The 15,530-nt window shown below is 38.7% G+C and overlaps 2 protein-coding genes across 2 annotated transcripts; one reads left to right on the forward strand and one right to left on the reverse strand.

The window, feature by feature from the left end:
* Positions 1-1,785: 1,785 nt before the first annotated feature.
* LOC123796731 (olfactory receptor-like protein OLF4) lies at positions 1,786-2,817 on the forward strand. The gene has a single exon (XM_045804229.2). The coding sequence runs from the start codon at positions 1,840-1,842 to the stop codon at positions 2,815-2,817; it is 978 nt and encodes a 325-aa protein (XP_045660185.2). The 5' UTR covers positions 1,786-1,839.
* An 8,033-nt stretch (positions 2,818-10,850) lies between these two features.
* Positions 10,851-11,819, reverse strand: LOC123785606 (olfactory receptor-like protein OLF4). Its single transcript, XM_045787437.1, has one exon. It carries the CDS (start codon positions 11,817-11,819, stop codon positions 10,851-10,853), a length of 969 nt encoding a protein of 322 aa, XP_045643393.1.
* Between the last annotated feature and the right edge of the window lie 3,711 nt (positions 11,820-15,530).

Consider the following 15,530-nt stretch of genomic DNA (forward strand, 5'->3'; position numbering starts at 1 on the left):
GCCTGACCTGGGGCTCAATCTCATGACTCCAAGATCAGACCTGAGCTGAAATAAAGAGTCACAGGCTTAACTAAGTGATCCACGCAGGTGCCCCCACAGATGATTCTTTCTCTGTTGAATTCTATGGAGATATTTTGGCTATAAAAATGTTTTAAATTCTATTACTTAATGTATAACTTCTTCCTTCTCTGTTTCTTTCCTTAATTAAGATGGTTTTGCCTATAGATTTTATGTGGTTTTTTAAATAATTATTTTGGGGATTTTTTGGGGGGGTAATTTTAAGGACTTGGGATTTTTTATATTTAAAATTTTATTTTTTAATTTCAGTATAATTGACACTCAGTATTATATTAGTTTCGGGTGTCCAATATAGTGATCAACCATTTTATACATTACCGAGTGCTCATCATAAGTGTACTGTTAATCCCCTTCACCTATGTCACCCATATCCCCACCACTGTCCCTCTGGTTAACCAGCAGTTAGTTCTCTATTGTTAAGAGTTTATTTTTTTGTTTGTCTCTTTTTTCTTTCTTCATTTGTTTTGTTTCTTAAATTCCATATATGAGTAAAATCATATGGTATTTGTCTTTCTCTGACTGATTTCACTTAACATTATACTCTCTAGATCCATCCATATTGTTGCAAATGGCAAGATCTCATTTGTACCCCTTAATATCCTTTAAATACTCCCCCCACAACTGCGTTGTCACAAGTACCACTTTGTTCTCTGCATTTGTCTGTTTGTTTGTTCTGTTTCTCAGATTATACATATAAATGAGATCACATAGTATTTGTCCTTGTCTGATTTATTTCACTTAATATAGCACCCTCTAGATCCATCCATGTTGTTGCAGGAGGAAAGATCTCATTCTTTCTTATGGCTGAGTAATATTCCAGTGTGTGTGTGTGTGTGTGTGTGTGTGTGTGTGTGTGTGTACACATACCAATCTTCTTTATCCATTCATCTATCACTGGACACTTGGCTGCTTCCATATCTTCACAATTGTAAACATTGAAACAATTGATATTGGGTGCATATAGGTTTCAAATTAGAGTTTCATTTTCTTTGCAAAGCAGCATTACTTGACCATGGGGTGGTTCTATTTTTAAATTTTTGAGGAATCTCCATACTGTTTTCCACAGTGGCTACACCAGTTTACATTCCCACCAGCAGTGTAAGGGGTTCCCTCTTCCCCACCTCTGCACCAACACTTATTATTTCTTGTCTTTTATATCAGCCATTCTGACTGGCAGGGGTGATAGTCTCATTCTTGCAGATGTCACAAAAATATAATTATTTTATTTCCTTTTCATATGTTCACTGATCATATGTAAAAATGCAACTGATTTTTTGAGGGTTGGCCTTGTAACCAGTTACATGGCTGAATTAATTTATTATTTCTAGTAATATTTTTGTGGAATCACTAGGGCTTTCTACATGTAAGATCACACTGTCTGCATACATAAATGTATTTCTTCCTTTCCAGTTTGGATGCCTGTCATTTCTTTTTCTTTCTTTAATTGCTCTTTAGAATTTCCAGTGGTATGTTGAGTACCAGTCAGGGAAACAGGCATACTTGCCTTGTTCTTGATCATACAGGAACAACGTTCACTATTTTGCCATCGAGTATCACATTTCCTGTGGGTTTTTCATAAAAGGGTTAACTTGAGATAGTTTCCTTCTATTCCTAGTTTGTAGTGTTTTTATCATATTCCATACACAAATATAAACATTAATTTCTTGAGTGTAGAATATAAACAATAATATATCTGCCAGGTTAGTAAGGCATAATTGTGTCCTGCTCTTTCTCTCTTATTTTGGTAGTCATGTCAATGACATGGAACTAGAGAATGATACACGAATTTCAGAATTTCTTCTTCTGGGATTTTCTGAGGAACCAGAATTGGAGCCCTTCCTGTTTGGGCTGTTCCTGTCCATGTACCTGGTCACCATCCTTGGAAAGCTGCTCATCATCCTGGCCGTCAGCTCAGACTCCCACCTCCACACGCCCATGTACTTCTTCCTGGCCAACCTGTCCTTTGTAGACATCTGTTTCACCTCCACCACCGTCCCCAAGATGCTGGTGAATATACAAACAGAGAGAAAAGTCATAACTTATGAAAGCTGCATCATGCAGATGTACTTTTTCATACTTTTCATAGTTTTGGACAACTTCCTCCTGACTGTGATGGCTTATGACTGCTTTGTGGCCATCTGTCACCCCCTGCACTACACGGTCACCATGAACCCCCAGATCTGTGGACTGCTGGTTCTGGTGTCCTGGATCATGAGTGTCCTGCATTCCTTGTTACAAACCTTAATGGTGTTGCAGCTGTCCTTCTGTACAGAGGTGGAAATCCCCCACTTCTTCTGTGAAATTTGTCAGGTGATCCAACTTGCCTGTTCTGACACCTTTCTTAATAACATGGTGATGTACTTTGCAACTATCCTGCTGGGTGGTGGTCCTATTGCTGGGATTCTTTACTCTTACTTTAAGATAGTTTGCTCCATACTTAGAATATCATCAGCTCAGGGCAATTATAAAGCATTTTCCACCTGTGCATCTCACCTCTCAGTTGTCTCCTTATTTTTTTGTACAAGCCTAGGAGTGTACCTTAACTCTGCTGCTCCCCAGAGCTCCCACACAAGTGCAGTGGCCTCGGTGATGTACACGGTGGTCACCCCCATGCTGAACCCCTTCATCTACAGCCTGAGGAACAGAGACATAAAGAGGGCTCTAAATGTATTTTTCAAGGGGAAGGCATTAAAGGGCCATTTTTTAAGAAGTACCTCTGATTGCAGGCTTAATGCTTAACAGCCAGAAATTGTGATTCTTTAATCATATCATGAAAGAAGAACTTAATCTATTTGTCTCCTGGAGATTCAATTTTTCTAAAGTTCAACTGCTTTATTAAACTTTCTGCTCCTTCTGATAGCCAACAATTTTCTTGTTGTTTTCTTAATTTCCAAACTTAGTCTGAATCATGAGTCAAAACAGTTTAGGGATTTGTATTTGCCTCAGGGAGTGATGAACTGTCTTAGTTTTATGAAATAAACTACATTTGACAACTGAAGGCATTTCTATAATTTTATTGTGGGAATTTTTAGAGGAACATCTGAGATCACAGGTTTTCACTCTGTGTCTACCATTCCTTTCTATGTTACTACCTTAAATGCTCTCCCTGATAATAGAGACTTTAGCCTACTGGTTCGTTTTGTAGCTAGTCATGGGGCTTTGTGATCGTCATTACGATCTTGTTCTCTTATCAGCTCAGCAGCTGCAGTATCCCTGGCACAGAAGAGTAAGGCAGAAATTGCTTATGCAAACACCCTTCAAGTGTAATCTACAGAAAGACCAATTTGCATAAACAAAGTGACTTAATATGGGCTTGGTATCAGAGAAGACCTGAGACATGATCAAGTAAAAATTTTCTACCAAGCCATATATATATATATATATATATATATATATATATATATATATATATATATATTTTTTTTTTTTTTTTTTTTTTTTTTTTTGCGGAAAACGTGTCTTTGGTGATGTTCACCTACTCATCTACTGAAGTGTGGGTTCTTTGGTGTCCATGTTTAGAGGGTTTTATTAATTGTAGTGAGAATTTAGTGGCAGACTTTATATTATTTAATTGGAGGATTTTGCTGTTTCTCTTTGAAAATTTCCAATGATGTCTTCAAACATTACTCCTTCCACTGCCCTAAACTTGGTAACTCCTCCTTTAAAAATGTTTACAAATGCTGTCATAAATGTTATGGTGTGAGTGAGTGAATGATAAGTGTATTCACTCTATCATTAATTTCTTTATCTTTTTTATGCTCTAAACTTTCTTCAATCCTATGATCAAAGGATGACTCAGACAACAGCTGGAATTGCCCAAAAATGCTCTGGGTATGGAAACTTGTGACTGAGGTCCCACAAGTTATTCCTGCAAAAACAAACATATTGGTCTTTCTAAACTCTGATACCTGGTTGGGAATCTCAATGGTGTCATTTTTAGCAAAGTTATCTGAAATAAATGAGAATAACCAGGCCATTACGAATACTCCTTTCAAATATCAGAACAAATGTTGAAAATAAGAAGCAATAGATTATTTTTAATATTCTCAGTTCTGTTTACATTGATTGTTGTATCAGTCAGCTATTGCTGTATAACAAGCCATACCAAAAGGAAACACTATAAGACAATACTTTTTTTTTTAAATCACATGGGAGTCTATGATGGGGAAGTCCCCTGGTCTCTTCTGGTGTCCTCATGAGTTGCTGTCAGCTCTGGGTCAGCTGGAAATGCTCTGCTAATCCTGGATGTGTTCTCACATTTGGGGGCTTGCTGGTGATAGGCTGGTCTAGGTTGGCCATCGTTAGAGCAACTGGGCTCTGCTCCACATGTTGTCTCCTCCTACAGCAGGCTAGACTGGACTTGTATGCATGGCAGAGGCAGGGCTCCAGAGAGCAGCAGAAACACACGAAGGCCCCTTGAAGCACCCTATCACTTTCATACACTATTAGTCAAGGCAAATAAAATGTTAGTTCAGTCCAGATCCAAAGCTCGAGAAATAGACTCCACCTCTGAATGTGAGGAGCTTCACAGTCACATTGCCAAGTACAAGGATACAGAGATAAGTGGTGAATGGGGGCCACCTCTGCAAAAGGTCTTCCAGAAATGTAATTTTCAATTTAGTAAAGTTTTATTGCTACAGGACACAAAGTCAATGTACAGAACAATATAGTACAGTATAATATAGTGATTCAACAATTCTACACACACCTCTGTTCTCATCAAGGTGAATGTGTTCTTAAGGGTTGAGTAAGCAGGATTTTCTATATTTAGTTCAATATATATATATATATATATATATATATATATATATATATATATATATATATATATATATTATATAGGAGACCGTTGTGAAAAATTTCACTCCACCAAATTGGACACAATAAACTTTTTTCTTTCTTCTTTCTTTCTTTCTTTCTTTCTTTCTTTCTTTCTTTCTTTCTTTCTTCTTTCTTTCTTCTTTCTTTCTTTCTCTTTCTTTCTGATTTGGATGCCTTTTATTTATTTATCTTGCCAGGTGGCTCTAGCTTGGACCTCCAGTATTACCTTAGATAGGAGTGGTGATAGTGGACACCCTTGTCTTGTTATTGATCTCAGAGTAAAAGTTTTCTAACCATTAAACATTTGAGTACAATGTTATTGTAGGTTTGTCATATATGGTTCCTATACCCTGTTTGTTGAAGTTTTTTTTTTTTATCTCACGAAAGGATGTTGTTTTTGTCAAAACCTTTTCCACATGTGTTGAGATGATCATATGATTGTTATATTTCATTATATTAATGGAGTATAGCACAATTACTGACTTGCTTTATTTGAACCATCCTTCTATCCCAGGGGTAAGTACCATTTGATTGTGGTGTATATATTCTCTTCAATATGTTTAAATTAATTTTGCGAATATTTTTTTTCAAAAATGTTGTGTCTATGTTCATCAGGGATATTTGTCTATGATTTTCTTTTTTATTAAGATTTTATTTTTTCATTTGAAAGAGAGAGAGAGGCAGAGAGAGCACAAGCAGGGGGAGAGGCAGAAGGAGAGGTAGAAACAGACCCCCTGCTGAGCTGGGAGCCAGACATGGGGCTCCATCCCAGGACCTGGAGATCATGGCCTGAGTGGAAACCAAGAGTCAGACCTAACTGACTTACAGACTTAACTCAGAATTAACTGAGCCAGCCAGGCATCCTGCCGTTGCTTTTATAGTTTTGCATCTTCTCCCTTACCCCTTTTCTTTGGTCTAACTAAAGTTTTGTCAATTTTGCTTAGCTTTTCAAAAACTTGGCTCTTATCTTTGTTAATATTTTCTAATGGTTTTCTGGTCTATATATCATTTCTGTATGCTCTGATATTTATTATTTCTTTCCCTCTGCTGCTTTGGACTTAGTTTGCTCTTCTTTTTCTAGCTCTTTGAAACATAAAGTGAGATTATTGACTTAAGATCTTTTATTTTTTAACACAGCCATTTATTGCTGTAAACTTCCCTTTTAGAGCTGCCTTTTCAACATCCCATTAGCTCTGATAGGCTGTGTTTCAATTTGCATTTGATTCAATTTTTTAAATGTCTTTTATGGTTTCTTCTTTAACCCATCAGCCATCCACAGTCAGTGTGATTTAATCCCCATATATTTGTGAATATCTCAGATTTCTCTACCCTTATATTCAGGGCAGCGTTTCACGATAGTCAACATATGGAAACAGCCCGGTATCCATTGACAGGTGAGTTAATAATGTAGGCATATTCGTACAATGGAATTCTACCAAAAAAAAAAAAAGACCACCTTTTTTCTGTTAAAACAAGGATGGACCTTGAAGGCATTAGGGTCAATGAAATAATCAGACAGAGAAAGACAAATAGTATATGATCTCACTTACATGTTAAATACAAAATCCTGAACTCATAGAAAACACAGAGAGTAGTTTGATATTTGCTGGTGGCTGGGGTTTGGGGAAAAGAGAAGATGCTGGTGAAAGCCTACAAACCTTCTGTTATAATATGAATAAGTTCAGGGAACGTAATATACAACATGGTCATAATGGTTAACTAAATTTGTTGTAACTTGCATGTTGCTAGCAGAGTGCATAGTAAATGTTCTTACAACAAAAAGAAATGGTAACCCTGTGAAGTGATGGATGTATTCACTGACTATTGAAATCATTTCACAGTGTATATGTATATGAAATCACCAATCACAATTTTATATGTCAATTACATCTCAATAAAACTGGATAAATTAAGAAAAAATATTCCATTGTCTCTGTCTTCTATTTGTATTTCAAATGTCACCTCCTTCCAGCAGAACCCTCCCTATAAAATATAAAACACAGTTACCAGGATGAAAACTATTTTCAATATGTCACTGGGAAGATCAATCAATAGGAAAACAGTACCTACATAAGGATTCCAGGAAGATATCATCAGTGATACAACAGTTCTTAGCTCCATGAATCAGTGAGTTAGATACAAGTTCCCTGGTCTCTCTGAGGAATCTGGAAAGAAAAACTTTTATTTCTTTGATCTTTTCCTAGATTAGGAATGGTGATCTAGAGGCAAGGGGCAGAGAGGAAATATTTACATTTGGAGGGAAGCCTGGCCTTTTGAAGTATAATTTCCATAACTGTCCAGTGGACACATGATTCAGTCTCACTGTCTTCTCAGAGATCATTCCACTGCTGAAGGTTAGAAGGGGAAATGAAATGCTTCAAATTGAAATTTACACCAATGAGAGACTGTTTGCTGCGATGGCCCCAGATCCCCATCTTTCTCTGCAGCCATGTCTTTGGCAATGTGTGCAGCACTCCCCATCAGGTGGTAGAGACTATTCTTCCACCTTTCATTTGGGCTGGATTAGGATATTTATGTGCTATGGCCAGCAGGGTATGATGGGAGTGACCTTACAGCCTTGGTGCATTTCTCTGCTCTGCCTTGGAACTCTGTCTCCAAAAAGTGAATTAAGCCAGGTAGACTGCCAGAGGAAGTGAGCACATGTGGAGCAGAGGCCAGTTGTCCAAACCAAGGCCACCCTGGATCAGCCACAGCTAGCTAGCCAGTCCCCAAGTATATTAAAATGCCCTGGCAAGATCTCAGAGCCCCCTCGGCTAATGCACAGCTGACTCAAGACTCTTAAGGAGACCAAGAGGTATTTAAACAACTCATCATCATACAATTCCACTTGATAATAAAGACATTACAGCAGATCATTCACTTTCCAGTTGGCTTGATATGCAGTGACATTCTTGATTATTCTGTTATTCAAGTTTATCATGGATAACTGGTAAAAAGCGACTCTAATGAGGACCATTTTGGGGAGCCAAGTAGATAAAGACTTGCGTTTTTGTGAAGAAAAATTGGTCACCCAGAATCATGTAACTAGGTGGGAGTTTACTATGTGCCCGGCACAGTCATCTTGATTTTAGCCCAATATATTCATTGTCACTTTGACCTCCAGAACTGGAAGCACACCAATTTGTTTCTTTTAAACCCTCAGTGTGGTCATTGCTGATAGCAGCCAAAGAAAGTAACAAAGACGTTTCTCCAATAAAATTTCTTTGAAGAAACTGAATTACACCCCTCAATTCATTCACTTAGCTTCCTTGGGTAATGGCATTTTGTGTTGAAACCCTACCTTACGTAGAAGAAAAATCTAAAGTTATTTTGGAGTCATTTCAGCCCTATTAGCTGGTACAGAGAATTGCTCCTTGCATAAATGTGCATGTAGTTCTGTAATTAGGACTCTGGGCATTCAGATAGGAAAATCGATTCATTGTGAGCATTAAGGCCAGCTGTTGTACTCTAAATTGTTTGTCTAAATATCTATATTCCTAAAATTTCATGCGAATGGGAACATTCAATCTTTTCACTTCTTTATGAGTTTCTCTCAAGCTTTCTTTCAATACCATAGATAGTTTATAATGGGCTACAGAGAGGGCTATGATTCTTGTGCACATACAAATATGCATGTGAGTATATTTTCTTGAAATAAAATGTACATGAATATACGTATATTTGCATACACACAACCCTTAGTGTTGAACATCCTTCGGACCCAACAAAGTATTTCCACACACTTCATCTAGCCTTACAACATCCCTTGAAGTTATGTTTATGATTCCACAATGCCTTCAGAAGATAACGAAGGCTAAGGGATTACACCCTAACAATTGCATAAGGAGCTCGTAGAGTTTACTGTGCACCTTCTGGAGTTCCATGGAAATGAAGCCATGCAGTATGCACCCATGATTTTTCAATAACTCTTTCAATTCCTAAAGTTGTACACTTCAAATATGCACAGTTTATCACATGTAATAATTCTCCAATAAATTAATTAAAATTTGAAATTCTACTGGGTCTGGAACCCAGTTAGCTGAGTAATACCTAACGGGATGGGAGAGCTCTCTCCCAACTGTGAAAAAGCAAAGGATGTTAAAATAGTGGAATTGATTTAAGATAATTCACATTTGATAAACTCATTTTTTGGTAAACTAGGAGATTGGCTTACATATATAAAAGGAGTAAAGGAGTAAAGTGTCATTAATTGATTCAAGACAGAAGACCACTTCAGCCACACACCTCATGCATGAGCCTTAGAAACATACTCTGTAGGGGCACCCGGGTGGCTCAGTTGGTTGAGTGTCTGCCTTCCACTCAGGTCATGATCCCAGGGTCCTGGGATAGAGTCCCACATCAGGCTCCCTGCTCAGTGGGGAGCCTGCTTCTCCCTCTGCCTTCTGGTTCCCCTGCTTGTGGTCTCTCTCTGTCTCTATGTCTTTGGCAAATAAATAAAATCTTTAAAAAACAGAAACAAAAACAAAAAGAAATTAATCTATACATTTGCACCAGATTAAGGACTCATGAGGAGCCCTGCAGAGATCAGAACAACTCCTTACCCTGCAATCCCTTGCATAATAAAGATGTTATAATAAGCCATCTTATCTTAGGTTGCTTTGTATGCAGCAATAGCTAACTGGCATAACAATCAAATCAGGCAGAACTCCTGGCATTTGTAATAATCTGATTTTTTTTATTCTAAGCATTTGTTCTGGTACTTGAGGGTATGCTTCATGATTACTCTGTTCTTCAAGTTTATCTCAGGAAACTGTATTAAAAAATGACTCCATTGAGGCCCCTTTGAGGTAACATGGAAAGTGTGGAAGGACATGCATGTGTGTCCAAACCTCGTGCCTCTGAATCATACACCTGCACAGGAATCCAAGCCTGCGGGTGAGTCATCCTGTGGTTATGAGGATGATATGTATACAGTGGATGATACTGATGCTGTTCTCTTGCTGTCCATTTAGAGGTTACGGCAAAATTTCAAATGAGTGGGAGATAATACATTTAGGGAAATGGAAGGAATCATATTTATATGGAGCACTGGAAATTTTCAACCAGAATCCAGAAAATAATTTAATAAAACCCCCAACATGCCACCAGTCTTTCATCGTAAGGAATACACCTTCCAGATGGAATCTGATACGCCATAATTCAATAGGTAGATGAAGTGCCTGAGAAAGAAGTATTTTGCATAACAATAAATGTGTGCTTTAATATTTTGCTTCATCATTCTTGAAGTCAAGTGTGATTCTAAGGCCATGTTCTATCAATCTATTTTTTTTTCCATATTTGTCTTCCAGTGCAGATTCCACTTGGAGATTTGTATTTTATTATCATTTATTTTTCCAATGACTATGGGAGACATGGTGGACATAAGCTGTTTAATAACAGGATCCTAATGTGTAGAAAAATCCCCATGATCAGCTAAAACCACCAATACGTCAAAGTCTGCATTCTCAGGAAGAGCAGTGAAGGTAGTGAGATACAAAGGAATGCTGTTCACAAGAGTGAAGCACATGGTCTCAGATTTTTCTCTATTATAAACTTACATAAACAGCTGTGGTGGCCAAGAGTAGATTTTCCACAGAAGTAGTATTCAGTATTCAGTATTCAAACTAAAGAAATAATACTCACTCTGATACACTTTGTTCAAGAAGAACTTATTCTTATCAGATTCATGTCATCTTTTGAATAAGTGAGAATGTCCAAATAGTTCACATCTGAGGTTAGGAATGACATTGAGAGAGTAGGAAAATGACAAAGGAAAGATCGCTTGGGTATGAACATTATCACGAAGCTTAATAAAGTGAATTATGTAAATTATGCAGAGAGGTTGAAATAAAAAAAATTAAAATTCCAGGTAAAAAATAGAAGAGGCATGTTCTAATTCCACAATCTGACCAAAGAACCTCAAAATTTGGCTGAGGCTTTGGGCCCTGCCGTCATGGGCACTTCTTCAGCTCCAGGATGATTGTCCCTTTCAGAGATGCCATCCCAGAGAATCTCATCAGAGCCCTCTTTATGTCTCTGTTCCTCAGGCTGTAGATGAAGGGGTTCAGCATGGGCGTGACCACTGTGTACATCACCGAGGCCACTGCACTTGCCTGGGAGCTCTGGGGAGCAGCAGAGCTAAGGTACACTCCTAGGCTGGTACAATAAAATAAGGAGACAACCGACAGGTGAGATGCACAGGTGGAAAATGCTTTATACTTGCCCTGGGCTGATGATATTCCTAGTATGGTGGAAACTATCTCAGAGTAAGTGTAATGGATCCCCAAAAAGGGACTACCAACCAGCAACATAGCTGCAAAATATAGCACCATGTTATTGAGAGAGTTGTCAGAACATGCATGTTGGATCATCTGATTGAGTTCACAGAAAAAGTGGGGGATTTCCATCTCTGTACAGAAGGACAGCCATAGCACCATTGAGGTTTGTAACAGGGAATGCAGGACACTTATGATCCAGGACACCAGAACCAGCAGTCCACAGAGCTGGGGGTTCATGATGACCACGTAGTGCAGGGGGTGACAGATGGCCACAAAGCGGTCATAGGCCATCACAGTCAGGAGAAAGACATCTAATCCTGCAAAAAGCATGAAAAAATACATCTCGCTGAGGCAGCCTTTGTAAGTGATCACTTTGTTCTGAGTCTGGATGTTCCACAGCATCTTGGGGACGGTGGTGGAAGTGAAACAGATGTCTACAAAGGACAGGTTGGCCAGGAAGAAGTACATGGGAGTGTGGAGGTGGGAGTCAGAGCTGACGGCCAGGATGAGAAGCAGGTTTCCAAACACAGTGATCAGGTACATGGAGAGGAAAAGCCCAAATAGGAGGGGCTGCAGTTCTGGTTTTTCTGAAAATCCCAGAAGCTGGAACTCTGAAATTCCTGTATTGTTTCCTGGGTCCATGTGGTGGAGGTGACTACCAGCACAGGAGAAAATAACATGACTAATTTTCACACAAATGCACAATTCTCAAATTCTGGAAATGCTACAATATATATTTTCCTGTCAAGAAACTAATTTCAATATTTTTGAATGGATCTGGGCCCCTTGAGGGTTTTCCCACTTCTTCTGTTTAGGAATTTCCATCCCACTATCAGATTTCCCCATAGGTCAGGTACTATACAGTTTGATAAGAAATTATTCATGCATCTGAGGAATATATGGAGTGTCACCCATGTTTCAGGAACTCCTAGTCATAAAATAGAGGGTGTCAAATAGCAAAAGCCCCTACAATTCACTGGTGGTTATAGAGTGGGTGGGGTGTTAGGTTGGGTGTTCAGTCAAGATTGGGTAAGAAGGTGACATTTGAACAGAGACCTCAAGGAATAGAGCGTGGAAGACAGGAGGTCTAATTGGCAGAGGGAAAGGCCAGTGCAGAGTCCCTGAGGACCTGCTTCTGTCAGAAAATCAAGGCTCAGAAGGAAGTCAGTGTGTTGAGGGGAATGGATAAGAGGGAGATTGATAAGAGGTGGTGGCAGTGAAATTCCTAGAAACATGTGGCCTCATAGCTGCCTAAAGTTCAACACACAGGGACTTCCTCGTCCACACTATGTACTTCTTGCACTTTATGATCTTATTGCAATAGTGTCCTGTCAATCGTACATCCCTCCTTAATATCATCTGTTGATTGAGTTTGGCCGACGAATTATAAGGGTCAGCTTGTAATAGAGGAGCCAAGTATCCCTGCTCTGAGGACTGTTGTCACTCACCAAGGTGCCCACTTGTATGTGCACAGACACATATACACACATACACACTGTCACATACACACAACACAGCACACCACATCCTCCTGGTGTGTGTTACTTCTACGTCTTTCTCACTTCCCCTCTACTCGCTTCAACACACTGTTTAAGAAATGAATGCATACACATCATATTACCTTTCCCATAAGGAATGTAGACATAGTACCCAGAAATTCCTATTTGTAGCAACCCAGGGACAAATCATCTTGGGGCTCCATTTTGGAATGGCCACTTTCTGACCTGTCTGTAAAGAAATATAAATCATTGTGTTCAATAAACAGAGAGAGCAGGTGGGGGAGAAATGAGATGGACTTAGGAGTAAAATGAACTAATAAGCTCAGTTGTCCTGAGAGACTGTGAGGAAGGAAGTCTTCTTTTGTTCTGCTGGCATCCCATCATGCTTTTATCCCATTTATACCCTGCAAAAATAATAAAAGAGCAAAAACAAATTTGTTCTTGGGGTGCCTGGGTGTCTCAGTCAGTTAGGCTTCTGCCTTCAGCACAGGATATGATCCCAGGGTCCTGGGATCAAGCCCCAAGTCCGGCTCTCTGCTCAGCGGGGAGCCTGCCTCTCCTCTCCCTCTGCCTGCCTTTCTGCCTCCTTTGCTCTCTCTTTGTCAAATAGATAGATAGATAAATAAATAAACAAATAAATAAATAAATAATCTTTAAAATAAATAAATAAATTTGTCCAAAACACAAAGCAGTGACATCTTTATGATATGAAACACCTTACAGATTGACCATCACAAGAGAATAATGAGTAAAGAGAATAAGCCAACACACCAAATATTTGGGCATTTTTATTATCAGGTAGCAGATACCTTAGACTTGTTTTTCCTGTGCTTTTTTTCATATTTACGGGAACAATTGGTTTTTATTTGGTCCAATAGAGGATGAGGTGAGCCCCTTTAACACTGTTCATGTGACATCTTTTTTTGGTTTATTTCTTATTCTTAGGCTTTGGGTTTTAGTCACTTTCTTGAGAAATTCAGGAGCACAATTACTCATGGTTCTGTTCCTTGTCCACAATGCAAAGGCCTCCCCAGACTCTGTAAAGTCTTAGACATACCCTGGCAGTCTCTCCTCTTACTCTGAATACTCTTCATGTGACTTGTCCGAAGACAGTATTTTGGACTCACGTTTATCTCACTGCACTCTTGTCTGTCACTCTGATGTAAGGACCAAAGGAACAGGGACTTCCCCTGCACTATTCATCTTTTTCCTTGTGGGTATGAATGTATATGCACTTGTATAGAAACAAATTCAAGAAAATGAAACATTATGAAATACAAAGAATGACAGAGGAGCTAAAATGAAGTTAAAAGGAGCAGACTCAGTACCATGAAGGGAGTTTAGAGAACGAAACAGGAAACAGGATCTACAGGAGCAGGAATTCCACAAAATCAACACGGACAAATGATAAAATGCCCCAAGACCCTGAAATAAAAACGTATTCAGAAATTTCTGGACATAGCTGATGCTCTTTTAATGTGTGTTGACTGAATCAGGAGTTAGGTCTCATTATATATGGACATTTAATATGTGACAAAGCTGCATTTCAATTTAGTTGGAAAACACTGGATTGTTGATGGAAGTTGGCACAAAGCGCTTTCTACATGGAAGGAAGCGCAGTGGCTCCTGGTCTCACACATCTCACAAAAATCAGAAGGAATAAACCCTCAGCGTAAGAGGAATCATTTCACTTTATCTGCACATCTAGAAAACACTATAAAACCCACAGTTGGGCAAACCATCCTAATTAAGGTGAGAAACTCAGAACTAGGATAGACATATTTTACTGAATAAAAATAAACTATTTTAGGTCCAAAAATATTTATCTGAAACTCAATAGAGAAACTGATATACAACAATTATTTGAAATGCTGGTAAGTACAGATAAATAGGCATATAATATGTGCACATACAACAATAACACACAAATGAATCAAATATAAGAATCTTTGCTTGCGCTCACCAATAGCTTAAAAAATTAGCAAGAACGCTCTTTCACACCCATCATCCCAAGAAAACACTCAAAGGGCTGTCACAGTGATTGGGCTATAATTTTTAAACAGGTGGCAATGGGGTATGTTCTATTTTGCTGTCAGAATTGTAAAGTGTTACAGCACCTTGGGCAGGCTCTGAAGACAGTTACAAATATTAAAAATACAAATGCCCTTTGGGGTGCCTGGCTGACTCATTCAGTATAGCATAGGGCTTTTAAGCTTGGGGTTATAAGTCCAAGACCCATGTTGGGGGAAGAGATTACGTAAAAAGTTAAATATTTTTTTAAAAATTCATATACGCATGGAGCACTGGGTGTTATACACAAACAATGAACCATGGAACACTACATCAAAAACTAATGAGCTACTGTATAGTAACTAACATATCGTAATAAAAAATAATAATAAAAATACAGATATGCTTTAACTCAGGATTTCTCAGTCTGTGAACTACAGACATTCTGGGCCAGATCCTTCTCTGTGGTGGGCTGTGTCCTGTGCATTGTAGGGTGTTTATGGCGTCCCTGCCCTCCACACATCCCTCCTCAATGTGACAGCCCAAAATGTCTTGGAATATTGCTTAATGTTCCCTGGGGGACAAAATCACCTTTGGTTGAGAAACATAGTTTTATCTCTTTAAAAATATTTTGTAGCACTGATATAACCATAATTTTATGGGGGAAAACATGAAAGACCACCAAAAATGTAAGTGGCAGAACCACACCATGAAATGTGATGGAGACTTTGAAATAATGAATCAGCATTACACTGGCTGATTAGACAGTCTTGTAGCCAGTACTCCTGAGTCAGAAGGACTGAGGGAGAAAAGCTAGAAAAAAGATTGTGCCAGAACATAACGA

This window comes from Ursus americanus, chromosome 14 (genome assembly GCF_024610735.1).
Source record: "Ursus americanus isolate L20-20 chromosome 14, mUrsAme1.1.p, whole genome shotgun sequence".
NCBI lineage: Eukaryota > Metazoa > Chordata > Mammalia > Carnivora > Ursidae > Ursus > Ursus americanus.